The sequence below is a fragment of the Anolis sagrei genome, chromosome 8 (assembly GCF_037176765.1).
Source record: "Anolis sagrei isolate rAnoSag1 chromosome 8, rAnoSag1.mat, whole genome shotgun sequence".
Taxonomy (NCBI): Eukaryota; Metazoa; Chordata; class Lepidosauria; order Squamata; family Dactyloidae; genus Anolis; species Anolis sagrei.
In genome coordinates, this window is record NC_090028.1 from 6,543,652 (window position 1) to 6,557,115 (window position 13,464).

Here is a 13,464-nt window from a genome sequence, read left to right on the forward strand (position 1 = left end):
TCCCGGCGGATGTCGGGTGGTGCAATACCGGCTAAGCAGTGTAATTTCTCCAGTGGTGTGGGGCGCAGACACCCTGTGATAATGCGGCATGTCTCATTAAGAGCCACATCTACTGTGTTAGTGTGGTGAGATTTGTTCCACACTGGACATGCATACTCAGCAGCAGAGTAGCATAGCGCAAGGGCAGATGTCTTCACTGTGTCTGGTTGTGATCCCCAGGTTGTGCCAGTCAGCTTTCGTGTGATATTGTTTCTGGCACCCACTTTTTGCTTGATGTTCAGGCAGTGCTTCTTGTAGATAAGAGCACGGTCCAGAGTGACTCCCACGTATTTGGGTGCGCTGCAGTGCTCCAGTGGGATTCCTTCCCAGGTCATCCTCAGAGCTCGGGATGCTTGTCTGTTCTTAAGGTGAAAGGCACATGTCTGTGTTTTAGATGGATTAGAGATCAGCTGGTTTTCCCTGTAAGAGGCAGTAAGAGCACCTCGAGTTTCATAGAGCTTCTATTCAACCATCTCAAAGCTCCCTGCTTGAGCGGTGATGGCACGATCATCAGCATAGATGAAACTCTCCGTCCCTTCTGGCAGTGGCTGGTCATTTGTGTAGATGTTGAACATGGATGGGGCAAGCACGCTCCCCTGAGGCAGGCCGTTCTTCTGTTTCCGCCATCTGCTTCTCTGGCCCTGGAACTCAACAAAAAAGTTCCTGTTTTTTAGCAGGTTTCCTATGAGGTGGGTGAGGTGGTCGTCCTTTGTGATATTATACATTTTTCTCAGGAGGAGGCGGTGGTTCACAGTATCATAAGCCGCTGACAGGTCTATGAAGACAGCTCCTGTGATCTGCTGCCTTTCAAAACCATCTTCTATGTGCTGAGTCAGGTTCAGCACTTGCGATGTGCAGCTTTTGCCTTTTCTGAAGCCAGCTTGCTGTTGTCTAAAAAGCTGGAAGGTATTTTGGACTCCAACTCCCAGAATGCTTTGCCATTGACCAAGACAGCCGAGGCTTCTGGGAGTTGAAGTCCTATGCTCTGAGAGGCTGGGCAGCAGGGAGCTAGGCCAATCACAGCGCGGCTGCTGTTCCCATGGCAACGCAACCCGGCCGGCGGCCATCTTGACGCCTGGATGTGTAGGCCTCGCAGAGAGAGAGAGAGAGAAAGGAGCGCGTTCGTCGCGATGCTGGTGCCTGTCTTCACGCTCAAGCTGAGCCACAAGATCCTGCCCCGGATGGTGGCCCTGGGCAAGTACGACGGGACCCACCCCTGCCTCACGGCGGCCACCCAGGCCGGAAAGGTAGGCCTCAACTCAAGCCTGGCCTGCCTGCCTTGACAAGGCCTTGTCCTGGCCTGTCTTCCCTATGGGGTTGTTGCTGTGGACCTTCTGCGGCTGAGAGAGAGCGACCACATTGCAACACATGCCCTGCTCCTGGTTTGAAAGCCTCATTCCACTTCAAGAGAGATATTGACAAGCTGGAATGTGTCCAGAGGAGGGCGACTCAAATGATCAAGGGTCTGGAGAACAAGCCCTATGAGGAGCGGCTTAAGGAGCTGGGCATGTTTAGCCTAAAGAAGAGAAGGCTGAGAGGGGATATGATGAGGGCCATGTATAATATGTGAGAGGAAGCCACAGGAGGAGGGAGCAAGCTTGTTTTCTGCTTCCTTGGAGACTAGGATGTGGAACAGTGGCTTCAAACTACAAGAAAGGAGATTCCATCTGAACATGAGGAAGAACTTCCTGACTGTGAGAGCCGTTCAGCAGTGGAACTCTCTGCCCCGGAGTGTGGTGGAGGCTCCTTCTTTGGAAGCTTTTAAACAGAGGCTGGATGGCCATCTGTCAGGGGTGCTTTGAGTGCAATGTTCCTGCTTCTTGGCAGATTGGGGTTGGACTGGATGGCCCATGAGGTCTCTTCCAACTCTTTGATTCTATGAATGCCTCTAGACCATGGCCATATAGCCCGAGAAAACCTACAACAACCCATTTGCAGGATTTTCCAGAGGCAACGCTGATGGAATCATTCCAGGAGTTGCATGTGATGTAGGATCATAAAATCATAGAATCAAAGAGTTGGAAGAGACCTCATGGGCCATCCAGTCCAACCCCCTGCCAAGAAGCAGGAATATTGCATTTAATTCACCCCTGACAGATGACCATCCAGCCTCTGCTTAAAAGCTTCCAAAGAAGGAGCTTCCACCACACTCCGGGGCAGAGAGTTCCACTGCTGAACGGCTCTCACAGTCAGGAAGTTCTTCCTCATGTTCAGATGGAATTCTATGGAATCATAGAATCCTAGAGTTGGAAGAGACTTTATGGGCCATCCAGTCCAACCTGCTGCCAAGAAGCAGGAATATTGCATTCAAAGCACCCCCTTTTTTTGTCGTGTCAGGAGCGACTTGAGGAACTTCAAGTCGCTTCTGGAATGAGAGAATTGGCCATCTGCAAGGACGTTACCCAGGGGACTCCAGGATGTTTTGATGTTTTATCATCCTTGTGGGAGGCTTCTCTCATGTCACTGAATGAGGAGCTGGAGCTGACAGAGGGAGCTCATCCGCACTCTCCCCGGATTTGAACCTGCAACCTGTCGGTCTTCAGTCCTGCTGGCACAGGGGTTTAACCCACTACGCAACCAGGAGCTCCACCAGGAGCACCCCTGACAGATGGCCATCCAGCCTCTGTTTAAAAGTTTCCAAAGAAGGAGCCTCTACCACACTCCAGTGCAGAGGGTTCCACTGCTGAACGGCTCTCACAGTCAGGAAGTTCAATGTATTGTCGAAGGCTTTCATGGCCGGAATCACTGGGTTGTTGTAGGTTTTTTCGAGCTATATGGCCATGGTCTAGAGGCATTCTCTCCTGATGTTTTGCCTGCATCTCTGGCAAGCATCATCAGAGGTTTTGAGGTCTGTTGAAACTAGGAAAAAGGGTTTATATATCTGTGGAATGACCAGGGTGAGACAAAGGATTCTTGTCTGCTGGAGCTAGGTGTGAATGTTTCAACTGACCACCTTGATTAGCATATAATGGCCTGACAGTGCCTAGAGTAAACTTTTGTTGACAGGTGATGTCCTTGTTTGTTTCCTCTCTGTTGTTGTGCTGTTGTAATTTTAGAGTTTTTTTAATACTGGTAGTCAGATTTTGTTCATTTTCATGAACAGGAAGTTCTTCCTCATGTTCAAGTGGAATCTCCTTTCTTGTAGTTTGAAGCCATTGTTTTGCGTCCTAGTCTCTAGGGAAGCAGAAAACAAGCTTGCTCCCTCCTTCCTGTGACTTCCTCTCACATATTTATACATGGCTATCATATCTCCTCTCAGCCTTCTCTTCTTCAGGCTAAACATGCCCAGCTCTTCAAACCGCTCCTCATAGGGCTTGTTCTCCAGACCCTTGATCATTTTAGTCGCCCTCCTCTGGACACATTCCAGCTTGTCAATATCTCTCTTGAATTGTGGTGCCCAGAATTGGACACAATATTCCAGATGTGGTCTAACCAAAGCAGAATAGAGCATGGGGAGCATGACTTCCCTAGATCTAGACACTAGGCTCCTATTGATGCAGGCCAAAATCCCATTGGCTTTTTTTGCAGCCACATCACATTGTTGGCTCATGTTTAACTTGTTGTCCACAAGGACTCCAAGACAGTCCACGTCTCGCAGGCGTATAGCAGGATTGGGAGGACAATAGCTTTATAAACAAGCACCTTGGTATCCCTTTGGATGTCCTGGTCCTCAAACACTCTCTGCTTCATTCAAAAAAATACTGCACTCACAGAGCTCAGGCGGTGTTGTATTTCAGTGTCAATGTTGACTTTTGTAGAGAGGTGGCTGCCAAGGGAGCGGAAATGGTCAACATTTTCTAATGTTACACCATTAAGCTGTATTTCTGGCATTGGAGAGGGATTGGCTGGTTATTTATTTATCGTGTCAGAGACAGACCAGACAGTTGCATTGCATTTTTAACAAACAAACAAACAAACAAACAAACAGACAAAACACAAAGTTTGCAAGATTGGTAATTGATTAAATGTCCTTTGACCAGTATCTGGCCCCTTGGAGTGCCTCTGGTGTTGCGGCAAGAAGGTCCTCCCTTGTGCATGTGACAGGGCTCAGGTTGCATTGCAGCAGGTGGTCAGTGGTTTGCTCTTCTCCACACTCGCATGTCGAGGATTCCACTTTGTAGCCCCATTTCTTAAGGTTAGCTCTACATCTCGTGGTGCCAGAGCGCAGTCTGTTCAGCGCCTTCCAAGTCGCCCAGTTTTCTGTGTGCCCAGTAGGGAGTCTCTCTCCATTGATTGAGGTTCTGGGTTTGAGCCTGCCACTTTTGGACTCTCGCTTGCTGAGGTGTTCCAGCGAGTGTCTCCGTAGATCTTAGAAAACTATTTCTTGATTTAAGTCGTTGACGTGCTGGCTGATACCCAAACAGGGGATGAGCTGGAGATGTCACTGCCTTGGTCCTTTCATGATATTACTCTTTATAACAACATTTGAAAAAAAAAACTGTTCTTGATTTGAAAGTGTTATTTCCCATTTAATTGTGCAGTCCTTTGTTCTACTCCAGCAGCATCCAACAGTTTCCCTTTTGTCTCTTGACTTCCCGGAAGGTATTCTCACATTGTACACACGGGAAACAAAAGAAAAGCTTGCTCTTTCTGTCCAAAGTGGAAGAACACTGAGCTAAAACTTTACAGGGTCCACTAGGAAAGATTTGCAGAATTTAATGTACTCAAGGAACATCAAACCATCGCAAGCCATTCATTTGTGATGAATACAGTGGCTTCTGGATAATAAATAACACTATGGAAGAAAAATTGAAAAAAAAATTGTTTCTGTTCAGAAAATGTTATTTCTTGTTTAATTGTGTGGTCCTTATTTTTGTTGCACCTCAGAGTAGATTCACCTTGCTGAAAAACACCAAACTGCACACAGCCAAAAGTCTTTATACTTTATTAAAAATAAAAGATAAAAAGTTCCTAAAAGCAAAAGTAAATGTTCCAAAAGATCAATATAAAATAGCACTTGGAAGTTTAATCCAAAAAGGGATCAGCAAAACAAAAACCCAAGAGAACATGACAAAGTCCTGAAACCATGAACACAAGAACTGCAAGAATAATCCAGACAAAACAAAGCCAAGCTTCTTGGTAAAACGCAAAGTTGCTTTGACAAAGATTTGGTCTCAAACACACTGTTTAATAATCTTTGCAAAACATGAAGGAAGGCGTTTCTCTGGCCTCTGGCCTCCTTCTTGTTAGCTATTCTCACACTCCTTCGGACTCTGAATTCCAAACGGTCAGCCCGATTGAAGGTTTCCATTTCATTAAGGTCGGTCTTTTGCGTTAGTGTCAGCCTGTTTCCCTGTTTGCTCATTATCATTACCAAGCTGAGAACTGTCTTCCTTCTCTGAGTCAAACTGCACCTGCACCTGGCTATTTTCAGTATCAACACTTTCATTCCTTGCTGTGGGAAACTACACTTCTTCACTGTCTATAACAGGGACACTTTGAACCAGGCTGTGAACCTGAGTCCCATTATCCTCATCAGAGACACTCTGTGGTTCCAGCTGAGTCACAACAATTTCGTTCTCCCCCAGAAATTTCATTTTGTGGCACAAACAATGTTGAATGGGTTGATACTCTATGAAATATTCATGAGAAAACTGCCGCAAAATGTTGTGCAGAATGTCCCTCCCACAGAAACAAAGTTTTTGTAGTTAATCAACTTTTCCCATATTTTTATGACAGAACCAATTAGGAAATGACATCTATAACCAAGGAACAAAAAATGTGTTACATAGTGTTATCCGTGTAGGTGTGACTATAGGAATAATTGAACAGTTCCCAAATGCTGTTATCCCAGCCCTTACAATTGCTGCTTCCTCTCCCTTTTGTCTTGTGTTTCCAGGTTTTCATCCACAATCCCCATGCACGTAGCCAGCGTGTAAATACGAACCGTTTGGTGCTGAGCACCCAGGATGCGGATATCTCTCTCCTAAACATCAATGAGGCTGTCAGCTGTTTGACTGCAGGGGTGCTGAACCCCGACCTTGGCTGTGATACTCTTCTTGTTGGCACCAGGACCAGTTTGTTGGCATACGACGTGCACAACAACGCAGACTTGTTTTATGCAGGGGTACGTTCATTTCAATTGTTTTTTATCCCTCTTTATCCCATAGTCATATCCAAGCTGTTAGAGCATTTGGATTACTTTGTTCAAGTACAGGCAGTCTCCAAGTTACAAACACCTGGTTTACAAATGGCTCATAGTTAAGGACAGAGGTGAGACAATAGGAAGTGAGAGAAACCTACCTCTTGGAAGGGAAATTCACTTCTGGAAGAGTTATTATGGAGAAAAGTGGTCTTCGCTGACATTTTATCACTAATCCTTGTTTCCAAAATTGCTTACAATTGCAGCATGCAGGTAGTAAATGATTTAGAATGATGTCTTCAAAATTATTTTTCAACTAACTTCTTAAAGCATACATTGGTTTTGCTGAAGTTTTTAAGCATACTGTTCATACTGAAGTCTAAAACGTACAGTTCCTGCCAGCGCCTGAAAGTAAAACTGTTCTAAAATGGAGTCTGAGTTCTGAACAAGCCCAGTTCTGATCACATGGCTTGAAACCATTCCCACAACAGAGTTAAGGTAAAATTGCATACCAGTACACACATATACAATACAGTAATCAATCTGAATTATATAGGGTGCAGCAGCATAACTTCTTTTTTTCAAAACTTAATAAAACCCATTGTATGAATCAGAATTTTTTATATATATAATGTAGGCGCATACCTAAAGTTTGTTTTACGTAGTTTTGAAGATCAAATTAGGTAGGTGACGTCCCCCGTTCTCCATACACTGAGTAAACTGATTTCTGGTGTTTGTCATGACTTTTGCCAGCATAGCAGGCGTTATGTTGGCAATTTTTTCCTGGATGTTGGTCTTCAAATCTTGTAGGGTCCTTGTATGGTTCACAAAACCCCATAGAAAAAAATCACAAGGGGCCAAATCTGGAGAGTGGGCCGGTCACTCCAAATCCCCGCGAATTGAGATGAGGCGCTCTGGTAAGTGTTCCCTCAAAACAGCCATCGATGCTCTTGAAGTGTGTGCAGTTGCAGTCTTGTTGGAACCAAATGTCCCCAAGTCCAACCCATCTAGCCAAGGGAAAAATAAATCCTGTCACATGTTTACATAGCGGTCTGAATTCACTGTCACTGCGACTTCATTTTCCTCAAAGAACCAGGGACCAGGAATCCCAGCTGAGGAAATGGCACACCACAATGATTTTAGGTGAATGCAAAGGCCTTGGATGCAATTCTTGAGGATTGTTGTCAGCCCAGTAGCGCATGTTTTCTTTGTTGACGGATCCACACAAATGAAAATGGGCTTCATCACTAAAAAAACAATAGCGTCCTCAGGAACGGCTTCGAGAAGAACCTCACGTGCATTTCTCCGAGAATTGAAGTCACGTTCAGAAAGTTCCTGCACAATCGCTATCTTGTAAGGATGGAAATATAGATCATCATGAAGAACGATGGGAAAGTCCAAGGGCAGATGCATGTTTGCATGCAGAACGCCATGGTGATTGCAGCATTGAAGCTCTCCCTGCCTCAATGTTCTCAGGTGATCGAATGGGCCGAGGGACTCCAGTTCTTTGTCTTGTTTATTTATTTATTTATTTATTTATTTCATCTACTTATACCCCGCCCTTCTCACCCCGGGGGGGACTCAGGGCGGCTTACAAAGGAGGCACAATTAGATGCCCAAATCACACAACAAACAATACAAAATATAACAGTTCAACAATTAAAATGAAACATCAATACCTATTAAAATCATAAAAACTATCTCATGTCAGAGTCCATATATCAGAGTCCATATATCCATTCCATTCCATTGTCCTTGTCTATCGATAGGTCCTTTAATCAGTTGTCAGCATGGCCAAAAGCTTGGTCCCACATCCAGGTCTTTAGTTTTTTCCTAAACGCTAGAAGGGAAGTCGTCGATCTGATTTCCCCGGGGAGTGAGTTCCACAGGTGGGGGGCCACCACTGAGAAGGCCCTGCTCCTCGTCCCCGCCAGTCTCACTTGTGCCACTGGCGGGGTCGAGAGCAGGGCCTCCCCAGAAGATCTTAAACTTCGAGGTGGGATGTAGAGGGAGATCCGTTCGGACAGATACACTGGGCCGGAACCGTATAGGGTTTTGTAGGTCAAAACCAGCACTTTGAATTGTGCTCGGAATTGGATCGGCAGCCAGTGGAGCTGACGCAACAGGGGGGTGGTGTGCTCCCTGTACGCCGCTCCGGTGAGCAATCTGGCTGCTTCTCGCTGGACTAGTTGAAGTTTCCGAGCAGTCTTCAAAGGCAACCCCACGTAGAGTGCGTTGCAGTAATCCAACCGGGATGTGACAAGAGCGTGGACCACCGTGGCCAGATCCGACTTCCCAAGGTACGGGCGCAGCTGGCGCACAAGTTTTAATTGTGCGAAAGCTCTCCCGGCCACCGCTGAGACCTGGGGCTCCAGGCTCAGCGATGAGTCCAGGATCACTCCCAAGCTGCGAACCTGTGTCTTCAGGGGGAGTGTAACCCCGTCTAACACAGGCTGTAACCCTATACCCTGTTCGGCCTTCCGACTGACCAGTAGGACCTCTGTCTTGTCTGGATTCAATTTCAATTTGTTAGCTCTCATCCAGTCCGATACAGCGGCTAAACACCGGTTCAAGGTCTGGACAGCCTCCTTGGTGACAGGTGAGAAGGAGTGACAGATTTGGACGTCATCTGCATAGAGATAGCATCTTAGTCCGAAACTCCGAATGATCTCTCCCAGCGGCTTCATGTAGATGTTAAATAACATCGGGGACAAGATAGAACCCTGTGGGACTCCACACAACAACGGTTGTGGGGCCGAACAGGTGTCACCCAGTAACACCTTCTGGGTCCGTCCCTCAAGGAAGGATCGAAGCCACCGCAGAGCAGTGCCTCCGAGCCCCATATCCATGAGGTGGCCCAGAAGGATACCGTGATCGACGGTATCTAAGGCCGCTGAGAGGTCCAGCAGAACTAACAGGGACACACTCCCCCTGTCTAGCTCCCTGCGTAGATCATCTACCAAGGCGACCAAGGCTGTCTCAGTTCCATGTCCCGGCCTAAAGCCAGACTGTGCCGGGTCTAGATAATCAGTGTCTACCAGAAACCCCTGGAGTTGTGTTGCCACCACACGTTCCATGACCTTGCCCAAGTAGGGGAGATTGGAAACAGGCCGATAGTTGTCAAATTGAGTGGGATCCAGTGATGGTTTCTTCAACAGCGGTTTTATAATAGCTTGTTTTAAGCTCGCTGGAAATTTTCCTTCCTGTAAGGAGGCATTAACCATCACCTTCACCCACTCTGCCAAACCCCCTCTGGCTTCCTTGATCAGCCAGGAAGGGCAGGGGTCTAGGATGCATGTGGTGGGTCGCACCTCTCCAAGGATCCTGTCCACATCCTCAAGCTGAACCAATTGAAACGAATCCAACAAAACTGGACAAGCAGATGCTCTCGTTACATCCCCAGAGACTGCCGTTAACATGACGCCAAAACCCGACCGGATCCGCTCAATTTTATCCGCGAAGGATCGAGCAAATGCTTCACAGCGAGCCACCGAGTTGTCCGAGGCCTCGCTTTTTGGTGGATTTAACAGGCCCCTGACAACTCGGAAAAGCTCCGCTGGACGATTCTTCGCTGATGCAATATTGGCTGTGATGAATGTTTTCTGAGCTGCCGCTATTGCCACACCGTAGGACCTTAAAAAGGCATTCAGGTGTGTTTGGGCTGGATTGGTGGGATTCTGGCGCCACACGCACTCTAACCTCCTCTTCTTTCGCTTCATCGCTGCCAGCTCCTCGGTAAACCAAGAGGCTGGTTTAGCTCGGTTACTCGAGAGGGGGCGTTCCGGAGCGATAGTGTCAATTGCCCTGGTCAACTCATTATTCCAACGAGAGACCAGAGCATCGACAGTATCACTAGCCAAGGAGGTGGAAAGATCCCCAAGAGCCGTCAGGAGTCCATTTGGATCCATAAGTCTCCTGGGGCGGACCATTCTAATGGGTCCACCACCCCTGCGGAGGTTAGGAGGCCCAGTTAGTCTAAAACTGATCAGGTGGTGATCGGTCCATGGCAATGGGGCGATGGTCGGCTCCTCCATCCCGTCACCTTCATCCCATCCCTGGGCAAAAACCAAATCTAAAGTGTGCCCGGCACTATGGGTGGGACCAGATATTAATTGGGAAAGGCCCATGGTTGCCATGGCGGCCATGAAGTCCTGAGCCGCACCAGAAAGAGGGGCCTCGGCATGGACGTTGAAATCTCCCAAGACCAAGAGCCGTTGGAAGCTCAACGCCATGTCCGAGACCACTCCCGCTAGCTCAGGTAGGGAGACTGTAGTGCAGCGGGGTGGTCGGTACACTAACAGAATCCCTATCCTGTCCCGGTCATCTATCCTAAAGCCGGCACATTCAAAGGAAGATGATTGTGGGATGGGACACCTGATCAGTGGAATAAAGTCCTTATAGACCACTGCTACTCCGCCTCCCCGCCCTCCAAGCCTTGGTTGGTGCTGAACGGAATAACCTGGTGGACAGAGTTGGGAGAGATTGACCCCTCCCCCCTCGTCCAACCAGGTCTCCGTTATACAAGCCAGGTCGGCTCGTTCTTCTTGGATTAGATCTTGAATGATAGAAGATTTTCCATTTACCGACCTGGCATTGAACAGCACCACCTTTAGCTTGGAGGGGCCACCAACCTGGCATCTCAGTTGTATATTGTCAGGAGTGAGTTTTGGGGTTGTCAAATTATCATTATTAATTTCTGGCCGAATAGTAACATTAATTTTTGGAGTTGTCAATGTCCTATTTAGAATTTTGGGTCGAATTTGCTTTTGTCTTTGATTTCTAAGATCTTTGGAGGTTGCCAATTTGTTATTGAGAATTTTGGGCCGAAATGAATGTTTTATACTCCCTTTCCCGTATCTCCCTCTCCCAGTCACCACCTCTATGGCGGCCCCTCCACCTACAGCCCCACCCCCCTCGGGGACGTTCCCTCCATTTCCAGCAGTTGTAATCTCAGTTGTGGGCGCATACTCATAGTACTGATTATCTGTCTCTGGGTCCCAATATTCCCACCTCTCAATGCTATTTATTCCTTCCAGTGTAGCAAAGGCTGTAAAGTGCACTTGTGTTAATATTATAAAGTGCACTTGTGCTAGAGTTATTATAAAGTGCACTTGCGCTGGAAATTGGAGGGATATCAATAGCAGCAAAGGTAAAGTGAACATTGACCTAGAGGTAGTATGCTGATGTAAACAGTTAGTAGAAACCCAAAGAACAGAACATAAAGTGCAATAGCTATGACCACTTGACCTAGGATTTTGGACCACTTAGTCGAGGTATGGAATCTAGCAAGATCTAAAGTGCTTAGAGTAATGATATGAGATTTAGCAGGAACTAAAGTGCTTAGATTAAAGTGACTTTGTGCTGAGATAGATAGTTCTAAAGTGCTCAATAATGCAAAGAATGTCTACTATAAATGGAATCACTTTCCAACCACTCAGTCAAGACAGACAGTTCGCACCGAAGAACCTAGGTCCTTAGGCCCGTGGAGCAAACAAGCCGGCACCCAGGGTCAGGTCTCCGGTTCTTCTTGGCCGTCTTGGGTGAAGATGATCCCAGCAGAGCAGATGGTAATCCATAATGGAGACAATATATGCAATTATTGGTAACTCAGCAGCACAATTTTACGGATTGTCCGTTGTATAATGGATGTTGTTTGCACTTTTCGTCGTTGTTGCACTTGCTGTTTGTCTGAATGTAGTGGCCCATGTCACAATTGATTTCTGGTCCGGGACAGGGGCCAATGGGGCTAAATTTAAGCGATTCCGAAAGACGCACTGGGTTGCGATCACAGAACATCTGCTGGAAAAGTAGGCCTCAACGGCAAAAGCACATTCCTCACTGTTCCAACGCATGATGGCGACTGAACTGTGTCAGGACAAAACTTTATACTCCCGTCTCTCGAACGAGACCACTAGTGCTCCGCTACGTCTTCAATCGCATTTAAAAAAAGGAAGTTATGCTGCTGCACCCTGTATACATAACATATAACTACTGGAGGCTTGAGGAGGTTGCTATTTCCATCATCCAATTTCTGAGGCAAGCATTTAGAGGATTTAGGAAGAAGATCTTACCATCTTCTTTGCAATCATAATATACTATTTCCACAGTTGATGGGAAGCTTCCCACCGGAGTGGAAATCATCTATCGGACAGATGGCAAGCTGTTTAACCTCAGCAGACTGAAAGCCAAAACCAAAGTTACAACAACATCTGTTATAGAACTCCAGTATGCTGATGACAATGTCGTCTGTGCGCATACAGAAGAAGATCTACAAGCCACTCTAAACACCTTCGCAGAAGCATACACGAAGCTTGGCCTGTCACTGAACATTGAGAAAACCAAAGTGCTCTTCCAGCAGTCACCAGCCAACTCCTCCCCAATGCCAGAGATACAGCTTAATGGTGTAACATTAGAAAATGTTGACCATTTCCGCTACCTTGGCAGCCACCTCTCCACCAAAGTCAACATCGACGCTGAAATACAACACCGCCTGAGCTCCGCAAGTGCAGCATTTTCCCGAATGAAGCAGAGAGTGTTTGAGGACCGGGACATCCGTAGGGAGACCAAGGTGCTTGTCTATAAAGCTATTGTCCTCCCAACCCTGCTCTATGCCTGTGAGACGTGGACTGTCTACAGACGTCACATGCAACTCCTGGAACGATTCCATCAGCGCTGCCTCCGGAAAATCCTGCAAATCTCCTGGGAAGACAAGCGGACAAACGTCAGTGTGCTGGAAGAAGCAAAGACCACCAGCATTGAAGCGATGGTCCTCCAACATCAACTCCGCTGGGCCGGCCACGTTGTCCGGATGCCTGACCACCGTCTCCCAAAGCAGTTGCTCTACTCCGAACTTAAGAACGGAAAACGGAATGTTGGTGGACAGGAAAAGAGATTTAAAGATGGGCTCAAAGCCAACCTTAAAAACTCTGGCATAGACACTGAGAACTGGGAAGCCCTGGCCCTTGAGCGCTCCAGCTGGAGGTCGGCTGTGACCAGCAGTGCTGCAGAATTCGAGGAGGCACGAGTGGAGGGTGAAAGAGAGAAACGTGCTAGGAGGAAGGCGCGTCAAGCCAACCCCGACCGGGACCGCCTTCCACCTGGAAACCAATGCCCTCACTGCGGAAGAAGGTGCAGAGCAAGAATAGGGCTCCACAGCCACTTACGGACCCACAAGAACATTGGAGGACCATCATACTCGGAAAACGAGGGATCGCCTAACTGAACCGAACTATTTCCACATTCTCATTGATGAGCAATTCCAAGCCGTTTCAATTGGATGACTTTGTGTCCTTCTGTGTTGGTTGTTTGCAGTAGGACAAACTGACCAGGTTTATCTTCCCCCC

The 13,464-nt window shown here is 47.3% G+C and overlaps 1 protein-coding gene across 1 annotated transcript in view; it reads left to right on the forward strand.

Annotated features, from left to right (window-relative positions):
• The first annotated feature begins 1,092 nt into the window (after nt 1-1,092).
• Nucleotides 1,093-13,464, forward strand: part of BBS2 (Bardet-Biedl syndrome 2) — a 61,649-nt gene continuing 49,277 nt past the window's right edge. Inside the window, exons 1-2 of the mRNA XM_067471004.1 lie at nt 1,093-1,286; nt 5,879-6,106. Of these exons, the coding sequence (XP_067327105.1) occupies nt 1,119-1,286; nt 5,879-6,106 (396 nt within the window). The 5' untranslated portion in view covers nt 1,093-1,118. The remainder of the gene's footprint in view (nt 1,287-5,878; nt 6,107-13,464) is intronic.